The sequence below is a fragment of the Numida meleagris genome, chromosome 3 (genome assembly GCF_002078875.1).
Source record: "Numida meleagris isolate 19003 breed g44 Domestic line chromosome 3, NumMel1.0, whole genome shotgun sequence".
NCBI classification, from domain to species: Eukaryota; Metazoa; Chordata; class Aves; order Galliformes; family Numididae; genus Numida; species Numida meleagris.
Genome location: NC_034411.1, coordinates 75,573,508 through 75,592,622, shown reverse-complemented (window position 1 = coordinate 75,592,622; position 19,115 = coordinate 75,573,508). Strand labels below are relative to the sequence as shown.

At 39.5% G+C, this 19,115-nt stretch overlaps 1 protein-coding gene across 3 annotated transcripts in view; it reads right to left on the bottom strand.

The window, feature by feature from the left end:
• Nucleotides 69-19,115, bottom strand: part of MDN1 (midasin AAA ATPase 1) — a 96,097-nt gene continuing 77,050 nt past the window's right edge. For 2 of the 3 annotated variants that reach the window (XM_021392323.1, XM_021392324.1), the window contains exons 84-102: nt 18,930-19,067; nt 17,847-17,988; nt 16,704-16,873; nt 16,331-16,474; nt 14,572-14,707; nt 13,634-13,959; nt 13,232-13,393; nt 12,774-12,875; nt 12,370-12,571; nt 11,577-11,744; nt 10,056-10,213; nt 8,189-8,278; nt 6,523-6,638; nt 5,765-5,939; nt 4,721-4,794; nt 4,508-4,622; nt 3,468-3,531; nt 1,941-2,083; nt 69-1,009 (exon numbers count right to left, since the gene is read on the bottom strand). In XM_021392323.1, coding sequence (XP_021247998.1) covers nt 821-1,009; nt 1,941-2,083; nt 3,468-3,531; nt 4,508-4,622; nt 4,721-4,794; nt 5,765-5,939; nt 6,523-6,638; nt 8,189-8,278; nt 10,056-10,213; nt 11,577-11,744; nt 12,370-12,571; nt 12,774-12,875; nt 13,232-13,393; nt 13,634-13,959; nt 14,572-14,707; nt 16,331-16,474; nt 16,704-16,873; nt 17,847-17,988; nt 18,930-19,067 — 2,814 coding nt within the window. In that variant the 3' untranslated portion in view covers nt 69-820. Of the gene's footprint in view, nt 1,010-1,940; nt 2,084-3,467; nt 3,532-4,507; nt 4,623-4,720; nt 4,795-5,764; nt 5,940-6,522; nt 6,639-8,188; nt 8,279-10,055; nt 10,214-11,576; nt 11,745-12,369; nt 12,572-12,773; nt 12,876-13,231; nt 13,394-13,633; nt 13,960-14,571; nt 14,708-16,330; nt 16,475-16,703; nt 16,876-17,846; nt 17,989-18,929; nt 19,068-19,115 lie in introns of those variants that run through there. The other variant, XM_021392325.1, reaches the window with a different exon arrangement.

Here is a 19,115-nt window from a genome sequence, read left to right as displayed (position 1 = left end):
ATTTCCGTGTGGCAAATTTGGTTAATTTATTCAAGCTTTGATCAACAGAAAGGACAGGACAGACCTCATGACTACAAAGTGGTACCTTTTTATTAGTACAGACTATATAAGATGCATAGCTTCTGCAACAAAAACCATGTCCATGCTTAGAGACATCTGATTAATGAAAACGTCTTCAATGTCTGCCTCAGACACAGGGGCAGACTTCACAGTGTAACCTGGTAACACCGGGATTACCATATGGTGGTATCTACAGAACTCCCTGCTGATATTATCAAGACAAAAATCAGCAATAACTAAACAGGATTTGTTTAACTGCAGAACGTTTTTGAATATTCAAGTACTTCTTTCATTTTGGTTGTTTAAAACCATCTGCTTTCCCCATTCCTCCTGCCCACCACCCACCTGGGTGAAGCTGAAGAGCCCTTTTTGTGAGACAGCTCAAGTACTTCTCATACAGAAATGCCTTCCAAGAAGCAAGACTGGTATTTCTTATTGCAACAGATACCGGTAGGAATAATTTCACCTCTGTGAACATTGCAAATACAGTTTTTCTTTTAAGTATTAAATTATTACAAAAGAAACTAAAGAAAGTTTTACACGATTTTGGGAATAACCAATGAAAGAAAAACAGTCTCACCACTGAGTAATCTCTGACAAACGTGGGAGAATACACCTGGACCATTCTGTTCTTAGGCTGACTGCCAGAGGGCAGCTCTTGTGCGTTAATCCTAGCTGAAGAGCTCGTATGAACCCTCCTCCAATGAAATGCTGTTCCATGTATTTCAGCAGTTTAGCAGCAGTAAGGTACTTGCTTTGTCTACAAAGTGTCTGAGGCAGTCACCAGTTCAAACCACTGCCTGAGTGCATCACTGAGAGTTTCTGGAAGAGCGTTCACATCTCTGAGGATCATGTAGAATGGGAATGGAAATTCTTCCATATAAGATCTGATTTCGGGCAATTCTCCAGGTCCTTTGAATACAGGTACTTTAATGTCCAGGATGGAATCCTGTAAAAAAAGAATTGACGTCACTACTAAACTACACGCATCGTCTATCCCATTTTTCAAATACTTACAATTCCGCCTCTCCTCAATTAGTAAAGTTTTAAGATTAAAAGCTGTGTTAAATGATAAATAAAATCAAAAGCTTAACACAAAGCAGTTAAGTGTTTTTATCAAGTTAAATTCCAGCTGTACTACTTGTAAAGCAGCTTCTTAGTTGCTCAGTGTAGCAGTTCAGAAAATTGATAACCCATGTGAAAAATGCATTTTGCTGCTCAAAATTCTAGCTTGCCATCATAACTGGGCTTAATCAGAGCAATGTAATTGTTTATCAGAAAGATAACTTATTTTTTCAACAATAAGTAGAGCAAATGAGTTTCCTATGGAAAAATAAAGTAGAGGTAGAAAACTTGAACTACAAAATTAGAATCTTCACCACACAACTCAAAGTAAAGTTCAAGTTTGCTCACTTGTTTGCTCACATTACAGAGCCTCCCTGAAAAGCTTGCAGATATTTCAGCTTCCCACCCAGGGAAATCTAAACCGCTTATTTCCCACTGCATATTAAATATGCAGTCCAAATTTCTTAATTCAGGCACAGCTCTCACAACTCCTGTCTGTCTGATGTTTAATCTCATACTGGCTCCAGCTCTTATACCAAGTGGAGACTGCTGTCAGAAGTGATTGTGCTGAATCAAAATTGAGGTAGAACAAACCATCTCTGAAATTCTCAATCTGTCAACCTGCCAGTTACTTCTCTGGTAAAGAAAATCAACAACCATTATATTTTAAGATGGCAGTTCCCATTTAGATTGCTAAATATCTTTGACCTCTGCAAAAGGTAACACAGTTGTAAAGCACTACAAAGGCAAGAAAAAGATTTGTTTTAGTTCTCACTCACATCACTTGAATACTTCTCCCTTGTTCACACACTTACTCGGGAATTAGGATTGTCCAACACTACGAAAATAACAAAGATGTTGGCATTCTGAGCTGCTTGAACTGCTGCTGTCACGCGTTCCTTGCCTTCCAAGAAAAGGCCTCTTCCATCAGAGACAATCAAAAGCAGCTGCGCTGTTTCTGAGCACAAAGAACATTTTAAATTCCAGCCAGTTAAAAGTAAGCTATTTAAAAGGCAAACAGATTACTTTGTTGCTAGTAGTATGGATATAATGGAAAAAAACCCAGAGTTTTCCTATGGAATTTAAGTCTTTATTAAATAGAAATCTGTGACATAACATTAAGCTGCAGTTATGAGTAGGTCAAGAAAGGAGTTTTTTCCCCCACTGTGAAAAACCACTGAGAACTGTGATGAATGCCTGTCCATGAGTACCATAATCAAAGATGAAAGGCATAGAAAATACCTAACAAACTGAGCCACAGCATCATCTTTTGTGCTGGGTAGGTGCTTAGGAGTTGAACACTGGCTGAGTCCAGCCACTAGGTCACTTATCTACATATAGTAGCAACTGCTGCGATTAGATGGAAGGAGTTCAAGACTACTCCTCCAAAATCAGGTACCTACAGGCGTGTCTATACTAGTGTTTCATTTTGGACAAAGACTGGTTTGGAAACATGTTTCCCTGTTGTTCCCACATCACAAAGGAATGCGGGAGTGCACAGAAGGGATTACTCCTGGATGAAACTGAACAAGAAGAGCTGGTCTGAAGCAAACCTCCTGACACACACATGGCACAGATGCCAGGTTCCTCAGCACCATCCTGCTGCACGCTGTCCTAAGTCACCAGGACAGGATGCTGTTCCCCCTCAGAATGTTCCAAGAATACGGCCACTCTGTGGCAAAGAGGAAGCTGCAGATTATAAAACCTAGACTGCCCACTTCTTTGCATATTTTAACAAGACTTCTTTGAAAATATGGGCGTCAACATGACAAGCTTCACAACAAGCAGAGGGCAGTCCTTTAGGTTAACTGAGGGTCAGCCATGAAATGATAAGTAGCCTTAACTGTTGTTCACTGTTCCCAGCTTTTCTGGGAAATTCAAGCAGCTCATGACCTAAGTCTGCCTCACCATGAAAAGCAGGCAGGAGGCAAATGCTTCTCAAAAGTGTGCTTCTGGAGATCTATGGAAGTCAAGCTCTTATGCACAGAAAGTTCTGAGGTCAAGAACACATGTGCTTAGGGAGTTCAGGAGGCTGGATGATGCTTGAAGAAAGGCAGTGTCTAGGACTAAATGCCATCTGGACACATGCCATGACCTTGCAGAAGCAGGTACAGCACGCCTTTATATGAAATTTCAGTGAATCATGGCAAATATGAAGCAGGTGTCTTCTGGGGTATGAACCAAACTTCAGCCAAACAATCCTCTTTGACAAACCAAAGCCCTAAGCCCTAAGGCAAGCGAACATCCCTGTGTCATGCCAGTCTTTCTGGCAAGGTATTACTTCAGGATTGTAGCGAGCATTCTGCTGACATGGCAACAAGCACAGTCAAAAAAAGACTCACCTGGATTCATATTTTGAGACAGCTGCTGTGCTGCAGCAAACATACTTGCTGACGATTCTAGAAACTGCAGAGGAAACAAGAAGATTAAGTTACCTTACATAAAGTAATAAGCATAATAGTGGTTAACATTTTTAAATACTACATTTCTGTATTTTAAATGCCAAGACAGTTTAGCTTGGCCACCTACACAGACACATTTCTTGGCATTTACTTGTATTAACTCAGGTTCAAATTTAATATGTACTTTTGAATTAGGGAATCTTTAGAAAGGATTTCTATCTGGATTTAAAAACTGCCAATTTTAATAAGGCCATCAAAACTTCAGTAAATTGTTCAAGTGATTAATTATGTCATTAAAAAATACGCTATTTCTTTGGCTTTGATTTGCAACAAAAGTATTTAAATTATCTTAGAATTATAAGTGTCTTCATTAAAAAGACATCAACTGTCAAATACACCCGAATTTTGCCATTTGGAAAACTACATTTGAGCTATTTTGGTCTCCCCTTTTCTATTTAATAATAATAGAACATCTTATTCAAGTTTGGAACGGTAAGAATGCTAATACCTTCCTAAAAGCAGAATACTTCGCTGATGTCCAGAAACTATTACTATACAAAGTTCTTTTCAGGAAACAGCCCAGTCTGACAAACACACACAGCCTGACAGGCAAAATTTCTTCCTATCCCTACACCAGAATCCACAACATGAAAGCCTCCCGAACTCCCATAAACTTTGATGGGGTTTGTCACTGGGCCACAGATAAGAGTAAGATTAGTAGCTTATACCTAAAAAGGTTGAGACCCAACACAAACAGAGGAAGATGAATGCTTAAAAGTGATATAAATCAGAACTGAAAGTGGAAAAAAAAGTCCTTACTTCTACAAGACTGGGGCCGTTTTGTTACCTGATGAGTTATCACAGGCTCAAATATAAACAACCAGTAAAAATTACAAAGTGATCATGAAAGCACCAAGCGGCTGATGCCTTTGTTGGGACAAAATCTGCAGACATGGTGCCCTGGAAGCATTCTTGTGTACCTGAGCTATTTTTGTTTTCTTCTGCTGAAATTTGCAAAGGCGCAGTATCCGTGTCCCTGACTGGTCGCTGAACTGTTCATGGAAGGGGTGAAGCAGCTGAACAGTTTCTCCAAAACTTTAAGAAATAATAAAGAAATAAAAAGTGTGAAATCAGTACTTGGAGTCCCCTCTGAAATCTTGAGGAAAAGAATCCAGCATTTAAAATAAACTCACCTACACACAGCAATTTGTCCCACTTCTAGAAGAGTCAACGCATTTCCAATGACTGCCAGGGATTCATACGCAAGCTATTAAATTAAAAGAAGTTAAATAAAAAATTTGATATCCCATCTTTTTCCTCACAGTTTAGTATTCAATATGGAGAATGTTACTGAAATTTATAGAATCAAAGAGCCCTTAGAGTTGGAAGGGACCTCTGAAGGCCATCTTGTCCAACTTCCCTGCAATGAACAGTGACGTGCACAGCTAGATCAGGTTGCCCAGGGCCTGATCCAGCCTCACCTCGAAAGTCTCCAGGGATGGGGCATCCACCACCTCCCTGGGCAACCAGAGAGGTTGGTGCCAGTGCCTCCCCACCCTCACTGTAAAAGACTTTTTCCTTATATCTAACCTAAATTTTCCCTCTTTGAGCTTGAAACCATTTCCCCTTGTTCTGTCAGCACAGTCTCTGCTGAAGAGTCTGTCCCCTTCTTCCCTGTAGCTCCCCTTTAGATACTGAAATTTCTTTCACCATCTAGTAAAACAAGTGAAGAGGCTGCCTATCATTTTTCCTCTTACAGATTTGAGAGAGAGCCACTGCCATAAAAATACACCAATTCTACTTGAGGATTTCTGCTGGTTGATTTAGATAGCGACACCACTTCAGGTAAGCTAGTGAAATAAATACTGAAATAACTGTTTTGAAGGAAATGAGCATTTTTCATAAAGACCTGCAAGAGATCTGTCATGAACTAATATTTAATCCTGCGCAGCTAAACAAGCTTCAGCCTTCTGTAAGGAACAAAAATAATTTTTGAGTGGATATGCAGACCTTTTGCCTAATAAATTTAGTATCTCCTTCTTTCAGTTAGCATTCACTGACCTTTTAGCAACAAATCTCTTAGGCATGAAATCACAAGGGCTCAAGCCCACGGACCTCAAGACAAATAACTGCCCTAGAACCACCAGTTGGGCTTTCCAACAGCCACCACTTCTGTGTCAAACAGCACATCAGCCAGGGACAGTCCCCTCGTAATCCTTCCAAGGCTTTATTTTTACCTGTTTGGAGTGATTGTCTATCATACTAGAGGAATCATCAATAGCCAAGCAAATCTGGTACTGTCGTTTACTAGGCTTGGTTCTTCGCAACCAGATCTTATCTTTTCGGAACTGACTGGCAATATACGGAATCACTTTGCGCATGTTCAGTCTTTTCCCTGTTCTGTAGTCTCCTCTGAAAGTCAAGAAAGAAAAAGGCATATTATGGGACGTAAAAGTAAATGTCTCATTCCAAAGATCATGGCCTATGCAGCAAAATACTTACAATATTTTACATGCTTTTTTTTTTTTTTGTAAGTGAATAAGTAAGAATCTGTATTTTTTAACAGCCATATTTAGGTATAGATTTGAAAAATATCACATTTCTGATGCAAGACTGATGCTCAGTGCTTTTTAAAGTTCTTAACCCTAGATGCCTAAAATGGAAGAGAAGCCTTTATGCTCCTCGAGTTTGAAACTACGTGAAAAACATACAACATTTTGCTATTTAATAACATCTATGACTCAACAACATATCAGAGGTTTAAGTTGGTTTGATCACCATTGCAAAGAAGAAAAAATATCCTTGGGACATGTACCTTAAATGTTTGTAATTAATTAAAAAAACCTGAAGTTCCAATACAGAAGTAAAATGAATGCATTTGCAAATAGGAATAATTGCCATAAAGCAGGAACAACAGTGAGCTGCAACTGTACATAAGTCAACCTCGCTTCCCCCAAAAACAAAAGTTGAAAGAAATCTAAAAGATGCAACTTACTTCAGCTTGGCTGCCTGAGTGGGTTCCAGTATGAGCCGTAGCTGTTCACAAAGCTGCTGTGACAAAGGAGCTGTAAGGACTAAATACCTCTGCCACAACTGTGCTGCTTCCTTCTCCTAAAATATCATACATGACAGAAAGAAATAAAAGTGAATTATGCAAAACCAAAAAGTTGGAAAGCAAAAACCTCTGTGTACCAAGGAAGAGTCAGTAGGTGAGTATCAGCTGAAACTGTTCAACTGCATTCAACTTAGAATGTTCCTTGCAGCTACAAAATCACAACAGGCAAAGACCATTCCTCCAGAAACTTGAGCATTGCTGTTAATACAGCAAAATCTTGCAAGGGCTGCCACCTTGTAGTTGGTATTACAGCAAGGCAAGCCATGGGGATGTGGTGCCCAGGGACATGGTTTGGCAGTGGATGTCTTAGTTTCAGCTGAGATGGAAATGTTTTCTTCGGAGTGACTGGCGTGAGGCTACGTTTTGGTTCTACAAGAAAAACTATGTTGATAAAACACCAATGTTTATGGTTATTACTAAGCAGTGTTGTACGGAGACAAGGTCATTCCAGCCTCTCAGCTAATATTAACGAAGGGCTGGGACGAAACAGTATTAGGACAGCTGACTTAAACTGGCCTAAGGAATATTCCATACCATATAACATCATGCAGAAGGAGTTTTGAAGGGAGTGGGAGTTCATCTCTCTCTCTCCCGCTGCTCAGGAGGCTGGCTGGGCATTGGTCAGTGGGTGGTGAGCAACTGCTGTGCATCACTTGTTATATACATTCACATATATATTTGTCATGATTATTATCTCCTTCCTTTTCTCTATCTTAGTAAACAGTTTTATCTCAACCCACAACTTCTGTTTTTTTGTTGTTTTTTTTTTTTTCCTTTCAGTACTCTTCCCTATCCCCATGGGAGGAAAGGGGAGTGAGCGAATGACTGTGTGGTGCTCAGCTACCTGCTGGTTTAAACTACAGCAATGGACTCGGTAGTGTTATGCAATGGTTGGACTTCATGATATTACAGGCTTTTGCAATGTAAATGATTTTATGATAAAGCCTGTTAGGTTCTCTGCCAGCCCTCAAAAATAGCATTACTGATGTTAATTATAATTCAACAAAACAATGAACTCCCTACACTAGGAATTTCATTTAGGAATGACTTTCAAATACAGTTCATTATTCATGACTGGGACAGTCAGAGCAAGTATCTACCATTAGATCTTGTTCTCTTGCTCAAACTTCACCACTGCAACTGGAGGAGGCAGCTTGTCATAGTTTTTGTGAAAGTGGTGTCCAACACTTAACTGCAGGTGGCAGCTCAAAATGGAAGGAGCTTGGCAGGTCTGAGAAAAATATTTTTCATTTTGCAGGTTTTAGAAGTCATTATCAGTAGTGTAACTTTCCGCAAATAGCATACAGCACGTTTCAAAACAAGATCTGAAACATCATCCTGCTTTAAGAATAGCATGTTTTGGGTTGGTTTTTTTTTTTTTTTCTCCTTCAAACCATGTTAACAAAAAACAGCATTTAAACCATACCATTCAGAATATTTTGATTCCAGCCTGCTTGGTTTCCTCAATGCTTCAGCAGTAAGCAAAATAAAATAATACAGTGTAGGATTCTTAAGAAAACGTTTACACCAAAGTGAGGTCACTAACCTCCTCAGGACTTCCAGGCTGCTGTGTTTGCCAAGCTTCCAATTGCCTTTCCAGCTCCTTTCTCAACTCTTCCGGATCTCTAACAACATGCTAGAAACGTAGTTATGAGATTTATGAGACAGTAAAATAAGTTCACATACCTGGTGATCCCCAAATCTTAGCAAACTATAAAACAGTAAGAGAATTCTTATTCCTTTAGACACAAAAATAACTGAAAAACTTGAATGAAAAATCCATTCTAGATCTCCACTATTGATTAGCTTCCATGTACAGGAAGAATAAATTCCTCCTCCCGATACCTACATCCGACACAATCAACATACAAACAAAGCCAGGTACATCTAAATTGACACTGAAAATCATCACATACGTAACTTCAAAGTAATTTGAATGAACTATCCTGACAGACACCAGATCTAATGACTGTGTAACAGTGATCAAACCTTTTAATAGTACATGGGCAGTATCTTCCAAAATTGAAATATGCTTCAGTTAATTACAGGTTGTTTTTTTTTTTTAAATCCTCATTTAAACCATTTATGAAGAATCAAATGACACTTCCTCTTGGCCTGCCACCAAATACTGTATGGTAAGTCATTCTGTTAAAGGACTCCTAAACTTTACTACGTTTTCTCAACTTCTGCTGCACTTTCAGTGACTTCTGTTCCTGATTTTTAAAACCATAACTCAGGCAAACAGCACTGCGTGGTCTGAATAATCCACAGGTTTACTAGGTTGAGAAAAATATGCCTATAAATGCAAATTCAACAGTACCAATCACTTTTGATTCTGTCAGAAGCAGCAGCAGGCCCTCTGGCCATCTACTGCAGGTTTAAGGGAAGGAGGAATAACGTACATGGAGGGGGTTTTCTCCCTCTGAAAGATGAGAACTTGCACTTTCCCCATTCATGTTTCTCCGTTACTCTTCAAGCAATGCTGCAAGAGCTCCCCCTCCTGTTTCAGGTTTCGCATACCCATTTGAAAAGAAGCATCTCTCTATTCTGACAAGGGCAAAACACTCTCGCATTCAGTGGTCTTTTCCCAAAGGCCTATCACATTTAGCACTAAGGTAGAAATATGTGGCATAGCTGGAACATGCTCCTTTTTGTGGTGTGTGCAGAAAGAGTAAAACATCTCCATCAGTATTAGCACTCAGGACAATACATTATAAGCACGGAAATTTAATACTTCTGAAAAACAGACATTAAAGGTATTCATTTTTACTTCATCAGCTGGTTATACACCATCAACTACTACTTCTATTTCATAACTATATGATAAAATGTGATTTTCACAGCTATTATGTGAAACTCTAGGATTTTTCTAGGCTGTAAAAGCATGTTTTGAATTGCAAGGTTCATAAAAGGCTAACAAAAGTTCTAAGATGTTTGCAATCAGCCTTGAGGAAGCAGCAGGTTGTGATGAAAAAGGAGGTTAAATTATTGTCTACAACAGCAATTTTAAAGTAACTGATGCATAGTCCTCTCATCACCCTGAACCCTTTCTATGGTCAGGCCACGGATGCCCCATCACTTTCTGCTCTACTTGAACATTTTATCAGAAGATTCATCCGAGCAAAACAGTTCTTGACGGTTAGCAAAACAAAAAGTTTCTTTTAAGGAGTGAGGATGGGATCTTCCCGCATAAGGACAGGGAGGAATTTCCATTTTAAAGGCATCATTCATTTGTGTATACAATAGTTGGTTTTGTGTTACTTTTCATTCTGCTATTAAAGAACAGCAAGGTACTGAATTGTCTGAATCAAAGTAATTCTAAACCTCAGTATTCACAGTTTCATTAACTCAGGTCAATGAAAACAAACAGTTTCAATTACTGTAGCTGCATGGAGACACACTGAGTATCATACCTGGGAAGCATCCATCAAAAACTGATGGGCTGTATGGATGGTGGAGTCCTTGCTTCTCTCTGGCTTCTCTTCAGTCACCTTGGGTGACTTTTCTCTTGTAGAATCATTGACACCATCGGAGTCTAAAATCTGCGTTTCCGACTCCTCTTCACCTGGTCCTACAATCAGAGAATTAATTACTAACCCTGTGGATCACACGTAATACAGGAACCCATATTGTATCTTGACTCTTAGAAAATCTCTCTCAATGCTTTGTAAAGCTCAGAAGAGCACTTTTAAGAGAAGTGCACAAATTTTAAGACAATTCCAGGAATGGGGTGAATACAAGGCCTTGCAACTCCAAGCACATAAACATGCATTTCCTTATGCAGACTGTATTCTCTTGTAACTACATTGCAAAATAAACAAAGCGTTAGTGAGCAAATCTTTAATGCTTGAAAATTCCATCAGTGATACACATTTTTCAACCTACGTATCTTTTATGACAAAGTGATAGGAGGTACAAAGCAATCTGAGAACATCCAGAAAATGATCACTTACCAGATGAAGGCAATCATTTCTTATCTCTTATTCTCTACTTTGTAACTGAACATTTTTCTGTAAATCAGAACTCAGCTTATAAATAAAGGACTGGACTAAAGAATTTATTTTTTTTTCCTTGTTTCTACCCTTAAACAACTGTTAAAGAATTATTCTAAGAATAAAAAAAACTATGGACTTGTTTATAAGACTCCAGTTTTCCAGCACGTACTGTTACAGAATTTTGTGGAAAAACAGAGACTGATTACATACATGCCAGTACCATGGCATGGCAGGGCTTGTTAGTGAAAAGAGTAAACACCTGAAGAGAGTGGAGGACAGAAGGTGAATCCAAGCTGGCAAAACTAATTTTCTCTCTCTATCCAGCTTTTGCATAGTTTGATAAAGAAAAGAAAATAACCCAAAACATTCCAAGTTCCAGGCTGCAGTGACTTTGACCTAAAACTGAATACTTTCTGATAGGTAGCTCAGTTTTATTACATTTGCACTTACGAAAGAAAGTAGTGAGACAAGGACACTTCAGTGCTATGTCACCTGACTTGGTTCACACCAGCTCCTCAGCTTCCTAAAGATTTGTCAGAACTTACCCCCCAAAAAATTGAGTTCTGTGGTGCTGTCGCTGGTGACACAGGACTACTGTTATGTGCCAATAAAGAGAATTGCCAGTGTGTCTAACATACTGGAGAAATGCTTCCTTTTCACTTCTTTGAAGTGGTACATAAAGATCAGAGATCATTAACTTGAAAGAAAGCAGTAAACCACTCTGTCACTTCACCAGCTTAGGAAAAGGCTAACACTAGTTGACCACTAACAGACTAACCTGGCCAGAGTAAGAATACTGCTGCAGAAACATCAATTACAATCAGATGTTTTAGTCTTACAAAAGGTAGATGCATCCACTACATGTGAATATAAATACCTATATGCATATTTAAACGTGTACGTCAGCTTGCATTTAGAATGGTTTTTAAGTTACTGTACCAGAAGTTTTAGTGGCAGTAGACTTTGTTTCTGGCTTCAGCTCCTCTATGTCAACTGCTTGGAGATCCTCGTCCTGCATTTCTGTTTCCATAGCTGTATCCTCGGGATCTCCCTCTTCTTTTTCTTCGAGAGGCATAATAGGTTTCTCCTGTTCCTTGCTAGCTACATCTGTACATAGGCAACATGCGTCATTAAGGGGAGAGGAAGGAAAAAGCAGAGTGACAAAAAACCTTTATTCTGAGGCGGCTACATATCAGCTTTACTGAACTTCACAAAAGATCATCTGGGCTATTGTCTGGAACATTTGTCATCTTTCGCTGTTCTGTTCCATGTTGTGTCAGAGAGCTACTCCTCTGAAAAACTGAAGAGTAAAGTGGAGTAATTACTTTAATAGAAAGCAATTTATTTAATTAAATTTTGTTTAGAGGAATATTTTTAAAGGGTCATCAGTCTGATACAGAATAAGAAACTTGTTGCCTTAACCTATATTTTGCACATGTGGTAGCAATTTGGGCTTCAAAATAGATGAAATGCAACTTGGAAACAGACTAAAATCCCATTTTTATGACTAAATTCAGTATTTTCAAATACATTATCATTAGCGTGAACCTGATTACCAAAGAATGACACTTATCATAGCAAAACAGTGTTACGTCCTGCAAAACAGGGACATTAAACATAACTGGAGGGGGGTGTAGGGAGGGTGAAGTACTGCAAGTAACTACAGCAAATAGGAGATTTGGATTTGAATCTGGAAGGACAACTCTTTACACTCAGAAATACCACCACATACCATAGGTCTGTGCATCATAGCATTCAGAACTTTGTTTAATGTGTTCAAATGCATCAGCCTCCTCCACGTTTTGTTTAGACTGAGTTGTATTCTGCTTTGCTTCACTGCTGGATTCTATGGTTCTCAGTCGCTTGTGGATACGCTCGTTGTGATCTCCCATTGAGCGCTCATTGTCTGCCTGACCAGGTTTCCTCTTGAAACTCTGACAAAGAAAAATTACCACCATGAACTTCAAGTGAGGTGCAGCCAAATACAGATTAAAACATTAAGTTTCTCTAAGAAAGAGAAACTCTAAGAAAGAGAAACTTAATATTAACCAGAAAACAGGTAGGACTAAGTCATTCTAATTAGGTACAAAGCTTAAAAAAAAAAAAGATTAAAAAGGCTAAAAGAACGGCGTTAACCTGTGTATTCTTCCTGCTTTGCTTTTCAGAAGCCATCCGGGCCATGCGTGTGGATTCATGGCCTTCTGATTGATTTGCACTTGCAGCTCCGCTTCCATATTCCTGAGAGACCAAAAAAAACGCAACTATAACTAAGAAGGTGTTGAGCAATCATTGCAGACAAATGTCAGAAATCAAACAAACACGGTGCTGCCTTCTAGTGTGAATGAAAAAAGGCTCACAACTGCAAACTTTATTGTTGTGTAGGGCAGAAAGATCTGCAGACCAAGAATTAGCCCAAACTTACCACACACTTCACTGCTAGGAAGGAATCTTCATTTTTTTTTCCCAGTGAATTTTTAAGTGATGCTCTAAAAACTGAATGCTAGACACAATTCCTAAAATACTGCAGCATTTCTTTGACTGTAACTTAAAAACATACAAGTCCAGCATTTCTAACTCATACAATTGTAGCTTACCTCTTTAGACTGGTCTCTTTCTGAAGCCTCTCCAGCTAGCTCAACAGCACTGTCGCTCTGCAGGTTTTCTTGCCCAGTCTGCCCCTGTGTTTCATGCTCCATTCTCTCTTCAGACTCAGGGACCTGCTCATCCATCTCTGGATTATCTTTATCCTCCTCTTGCTGAAATAAGATCAGTTTTATTTGAACATTCTACAAAGCATGGGGAAGCAGAAGGCCAAAGAGGTAACAGGAATATAGGTGGCAGAAATACACCAGTTTAATAGTAAGGAGATCTTTCATCTTCATAAAGAGTTTTATTAACATCCCACCACAATTTCAAACTGTTACTTTGTGACACAGAACACCATCAGTCTCGTATAAGAGAAAAAAAAATACAAGTTTTTATTTATGACTCTGTACCTGAGGTTGAAGGCCTTGGTCGGCAGCAGGGATTCCCTTCTCTTTCTCCTCTTCAGCAGATTCATTTTTTTCCTCATTAGGTGGTTGCGATTCATCCTCTTCTGCCTCCTCACTGTTCCCAGTATTTTCTTCTTGATCATCAGTGTCTTTCTCCCCTTCATCTTCCTTTTCCTCTTTTTCTTCAGTAACGCCTTCTTCAGCAGGTTCTGCATCTTGATCACCTCCTTCTGCCTCACTAGTATTCTCTTCATTCTGACCTTCTGTATTCTCTGCCTCATTTAAATCAACAGGTTTCTCATCTATTTCAAAAGCATTCTCTTCATCTTCTGAATTAAAAAAAACAGACAGGTATATAAAACTTTCAGTGAAGTACAGAAACAGTGAATATTACAGACACAATCAGAACAAACCTAACCAGGCTATCAAAAAATCGTACAGAGAAAATAACGAGATTTCCATATGTAGAATCTCAAGTTCTCTACAGCATATATTTTCTTTAAGTGTCACAATTAGTTAGTAGCTGACAATACAAAACAATGCACTCCTATTAACTAAATTTAATCTAATATTCTTGATGGTCAGTTGACTTCGAGTGCAAATGCTTTTAAGTATCAGAAAAAAAAATGGAAAATACAAAAGTAATCAAACATTAGAACAGAGAGCTTCTAGAATGAGAATTTATCACTTAGATCACAAGACAAAACCTTTTCCACAGGGTGCATTAATGGCAAAGAAAAATGCTGTCATGTTAAGTTTTGACCTGCAGTTGGTATCTTGCTATTTTAATACACAGAAGTGAAATTCTAACTTCTTGTTATACACAATTCTAGCACCACCTCTCTTCTACTTGATAGAAAAGTAAAGCTCATTATCTGATTCTCCCCTCGCTATCTCCCCTTAGTTTTCAGCTAGGAATCTTCAGAGACTTTCAGCTGTACCTTCACCCTCTTTCTCTTCATCACTCTTCTCATCATTCTCCAGGTTCAAGTTATCAGGAAGATCTAAAGGTTCAACTTCGGGCTGCTTTTCTTGCTGGCCATGATAAGGATCTACTTCGTTCTCATCATACTCTCTCTGCAAGAAAAGGATGAGGAAAAAAAGACAGCGTATATAGTAAGTGAGGGAAAAGGCAAAGATGAGAAACAAGACATAACTGAACTCTCTAGGACACAGAAATACTGAATACAGTATTATATTCTGATCAACTAAAATTATTTTCCAACGATACACAGTCACATGTATAATAGCAGGAGAGATTATTTTTTGCAGCTGCACCTACTGTATTGGGTTTATATGATACAGTTTTGATATCGGGGAGGCTGCAGGGGTGGCCTCTGTGAGCAGAGCCCCACGTCAGATCAGAGCTCCAGCTGTTCCAAAAGGGATCTGCCACTGCCAGAGCTGAGCCACGAGCAATGCTGGGTGTGCTCTGGGAGAGCAGATTTAAGAAAGGAAAAACTGCTGTGCAACAGCAGCTGGGAGAGGGGAGTGAGAAATGTGACAGAACAGCCCTGCAGGCACCAAGGTCGGTGCAGGAGGAGCTCCAAGCACACAGCAGCAGCTCCCAGCAGCCCAGGAGGGGCCCTTGCAGCCCATGGGAACCACACAGAGCAGATCTCCTGGTGCAGCCATAGAGGCAGTGCAGCAGTGGATGCAGCCTGAAGGAGGTACAGCCCAAGGAGAGCCCCCAGAGGAGCAGCCCAGGGGACCCGTGCTGTGACAGTGCCTGAAGGGTGGGCCCCAATGTACAGAGCCTTTGTTGGAGCAGTACTGGGAGAGCTGCAGCCTGCGGGAATCCCACGCGGGATCAGTTCAGGAAGAACTACCTCGTGGGAGGGATCCACATGCAGCAGGGGCAGAGAGTGACCATGGAGGAGTGGCAGAGACAAAGCGTCATGGACTGACCACAGCCTTCATTCCACTGTGCCCCTCAGAGGGAGGAGGTAGGACAGCATGGGTAAGAGCACAGTGTTTTTACTTTGTTTTCAGTTCTCACTGCTCTAGTCTGTTAGTAATGGGCAATAAATTACATTAATCTCCCCACGAAGAGTCTGTTTTGCCTGTGATGGTAATTGGTGAGCTCCCCATCCTTATTCTCAACCCTTGAGCCTTTTTCCATTGTATTTTCTCAGCCTCTTCCTTCGAGGAGGGGGAACGAGAGGTGCAATGGATTTCAGCTGCTCATCAAGGTGTAACTACCACCATCTATATAAATGGGTATTCCGTTGAAACAGCATAGTTTGTGATCACAATACTATTTTCCTGAAAGACTCTAAGCAGAATCTAAACTCTAGCAGATGGTAAATGCACTACTGCATAGCATGCAGTATCTTCAGGCATACTATAGGCAGATTTTTGGGATGAGTCCCACTGAACGCTTCTATGGCTACTCACAACAGATCAAGGACTTTCTAGCTTTCTCCATCAAAATGGCAATTCAGTGTAAAAGCCTGTTTCGGAAGCCATTACACGTTCAGGTTAGTGTAAACAGAAATTCTTTTGGAGTTACCCATCAGAAAATATACATGTAATATAATGGATACGTTGTGGTTAATTTTTGACTCTGAAATGAACCACTTTTCTCAATGTATTTCACCATTAAAATAAAGAGCACTTCAATTTCTCAGAAATACATGATGTGAGCAGCAGAATATGGTTTAACAACAAAATACCTTATGTAGTCCAAATAATTTTTACCTCATCGATTTGCTCATGGATTTTCTCTTGGTTTTCATTGTCCTCTGTTTGATTCTCTGTTTCTTCATCCTTGGGAGGCTGTTTTTTATTATCTTTGTTTCCTGCACCCAAATTGTCATCTTTTGCAACAAGCTCTGAATCTTCCTATTAAACAAAAAATCCAAAGAAACTTCAATTACACTACCTGCTTCCCAACATCTGAATAAACAAGACATCAACTCCTACAGGAAAAAAAAACACTAAATAATTTAAGATATACTCAAATTCTCCCTTTCCGAGACCAAAGAGCTCACTACAAAAGGGAAATCACTGTCTAGGTCATAAGAGAATTTAATTCTTTTGATACTCTTCTTCCTACCCCTTTTCTCCTTACCTCATCCATCCCTGGCCCAGTTTCTTCTGCTTTACTACTGGCATCATCACCATCATCATCATCTTCATCCCCCCAAAGCCTCTCATCCAGTTTATCATCAGCTTCAGCATTGTCGAGATCTCCCATCTGCTTATCCAGCTCTTCCTCTTCATCGGATTTTTCATCATTTTCTGTGTATAGTTCAGGATGATGTCTCAGTACAGAGAAGATAAAGCTAACAAACAAGCAGTCACATTTCACACCTTCAAGTCATCACCCTATGCATTTAGTGGAGCACTGCAGAACAAGACATACATGCGCTGACACCCAGAAAAGCAGGGGTCTAATTAGATGGTTCAGCGTGCTCTCTTGGACAGATAGACATACACAACATTCTCAAACCAACAAGTGTCAAGTGCTAAATGTGGATGATTTTAACTCTCCAATCCTTACCCTCTCCCACCTCCTTTTTCCAAATGTTTTGGCATTAAGGTGAGGAAAGGTCCATTTCAATTTACTAGTTTCAAAACGTCCTCTCTTGTGCTGATGAGCTTATTCTTGGCCCCTTCTCAGATTTTTTGAGCAGATTAATGCTACTCTAATTTGTAAGTCACATTAGTTTCAGATGCTCAAGGTGTTACCCTCTGAAGTGCAAGAACTGCTACTTTCTGGATGACTAGCAAATTGAAAAAGTAACACTTGGTAAAAGTCAACTATTGTCATTGCTTAAAAGTTAGCCATAACTTAAAATGTGACTAGGGAAGCTAATTACTGCCACATTTTCTTTTGTAAGTGTTCTGCTGATCTTCAACAGATCCATAATGTCAGTGACTGATTTTACAACTTGTCCATGGGTCATCTTACAACAGGAAAAAGGAAACGGCTCCCTCTGGTTCAAAACCACCACAGAAGAGTTGAAGAATATCTTCAACTTCTTAGTGTTCAGATTAAGGTTTCTTAGTTTTCATATACAAATGGCACTACTCTTTTGTTGCTGAATGCTGACTTTTCAACATATGCAGCGATATATAAAAGTATCAACCACTAGACCAATGTATTACATTTCTCATAAGTTTGCCTTAGTGGAAGGTTCAGGCTGGACTTGATGATCTCTAGATGTCCCTTCCTACCCCTGCAATTCTGTGATTCTGTGAAGGATCAAACCTTTTTTCTCCTGTTCTCCATCATGCATTTTTCCTTCAAAGTCTTCTGACATTTCAATTGCGTTGTCTTCTCCTTCAATATCTGGCTTAGAATCTTGATCCTCTTTTTCCTTCTCTTCACCCTTTTTAAAACTGTCTTCTATCTGAATTATTGGTAAAGACAAAAGTTACAATGAATCTTGTCTATGAAGTACTACAGCAACATTTACAAGCCTATACAGAAAGATAGACGCCAACCTAAATGGGAGACTCAAAGCAACTTCATTTTATCTTTTTTTTTTTTTACCTGAAACTTCTAATGTGCTTCATTTTTTCACAATATGGATCTCTAGTTTTGGTGGTTTTTGTGCAATCACAGAGCTAGATTAAAGGAAAAAATATCGCATCTGTTCAAGAGAAGGAACGGTCCTATTAGTAGGTAGCCTAACTATAACCTCATGTAAGGTTATTTATACTATCCTCCGGTCATTTTTAAGTCAGCTCTTCATTTCTTGTATGCAATTACTGGTATTAAATATAAATCATAACACATGCAAACTGATGTAAGCCAGTAAAGACTAGCTCAGAGCCAGCTGGATCAACTATTTTGGGCCACTTATTAGCCTTCTCAGATCAGCATGATTTCACAGAAAGCCATGGTAAGAATTTTTCAATGTCTCTGCCTAGGGCTTCTCAGGCTGAAGGTCCAGGCAAACTCACGTTAACTACACTATACAACTTCTGCACGCAAGCTTTCTCTCCACTCCAACACATCAAGTGAAAGCCTGGCATTTTCCATTACTCTGCATATTCCTCCTCAAAACCATTCAAACCTCCTACAGTATGTTCCGTAATATGGCTGAGCTGACCTTCAATACTGACACAAAGCCAGCATAAGTGACTTTTTATTCCTTAACCCTAGCACAGTTGACAAAGTTGCTCAAGAAGGAAATTCTAGTGAAAGCAAACTTAACAAAAATAGCTAAAACCTCTTGCATTTATATTTACAAGTAACCAGAAGCAGCCTTTCTTTAGTGTGTAGGCTCAGTTTTATCCAAACTACTCCCATCTTCCCCTTGTCCCCTCTCCTAAAAAACCAACTTGCCTGATCTTCACTTTCTATTTTGTCGCTCACATCCTTCTTGCCTTCTCCATCTCCAATACCACCTTCTTCATAATCATGAAACTGTGTTGCCCCCTCTCCAGCTTCATCTTCAAGTAATTCTTTTGGCAGACAAAACCCCTATAAAGGCAAACAGAAACTGAAGACATTCTGTACCAGTAAGTACAT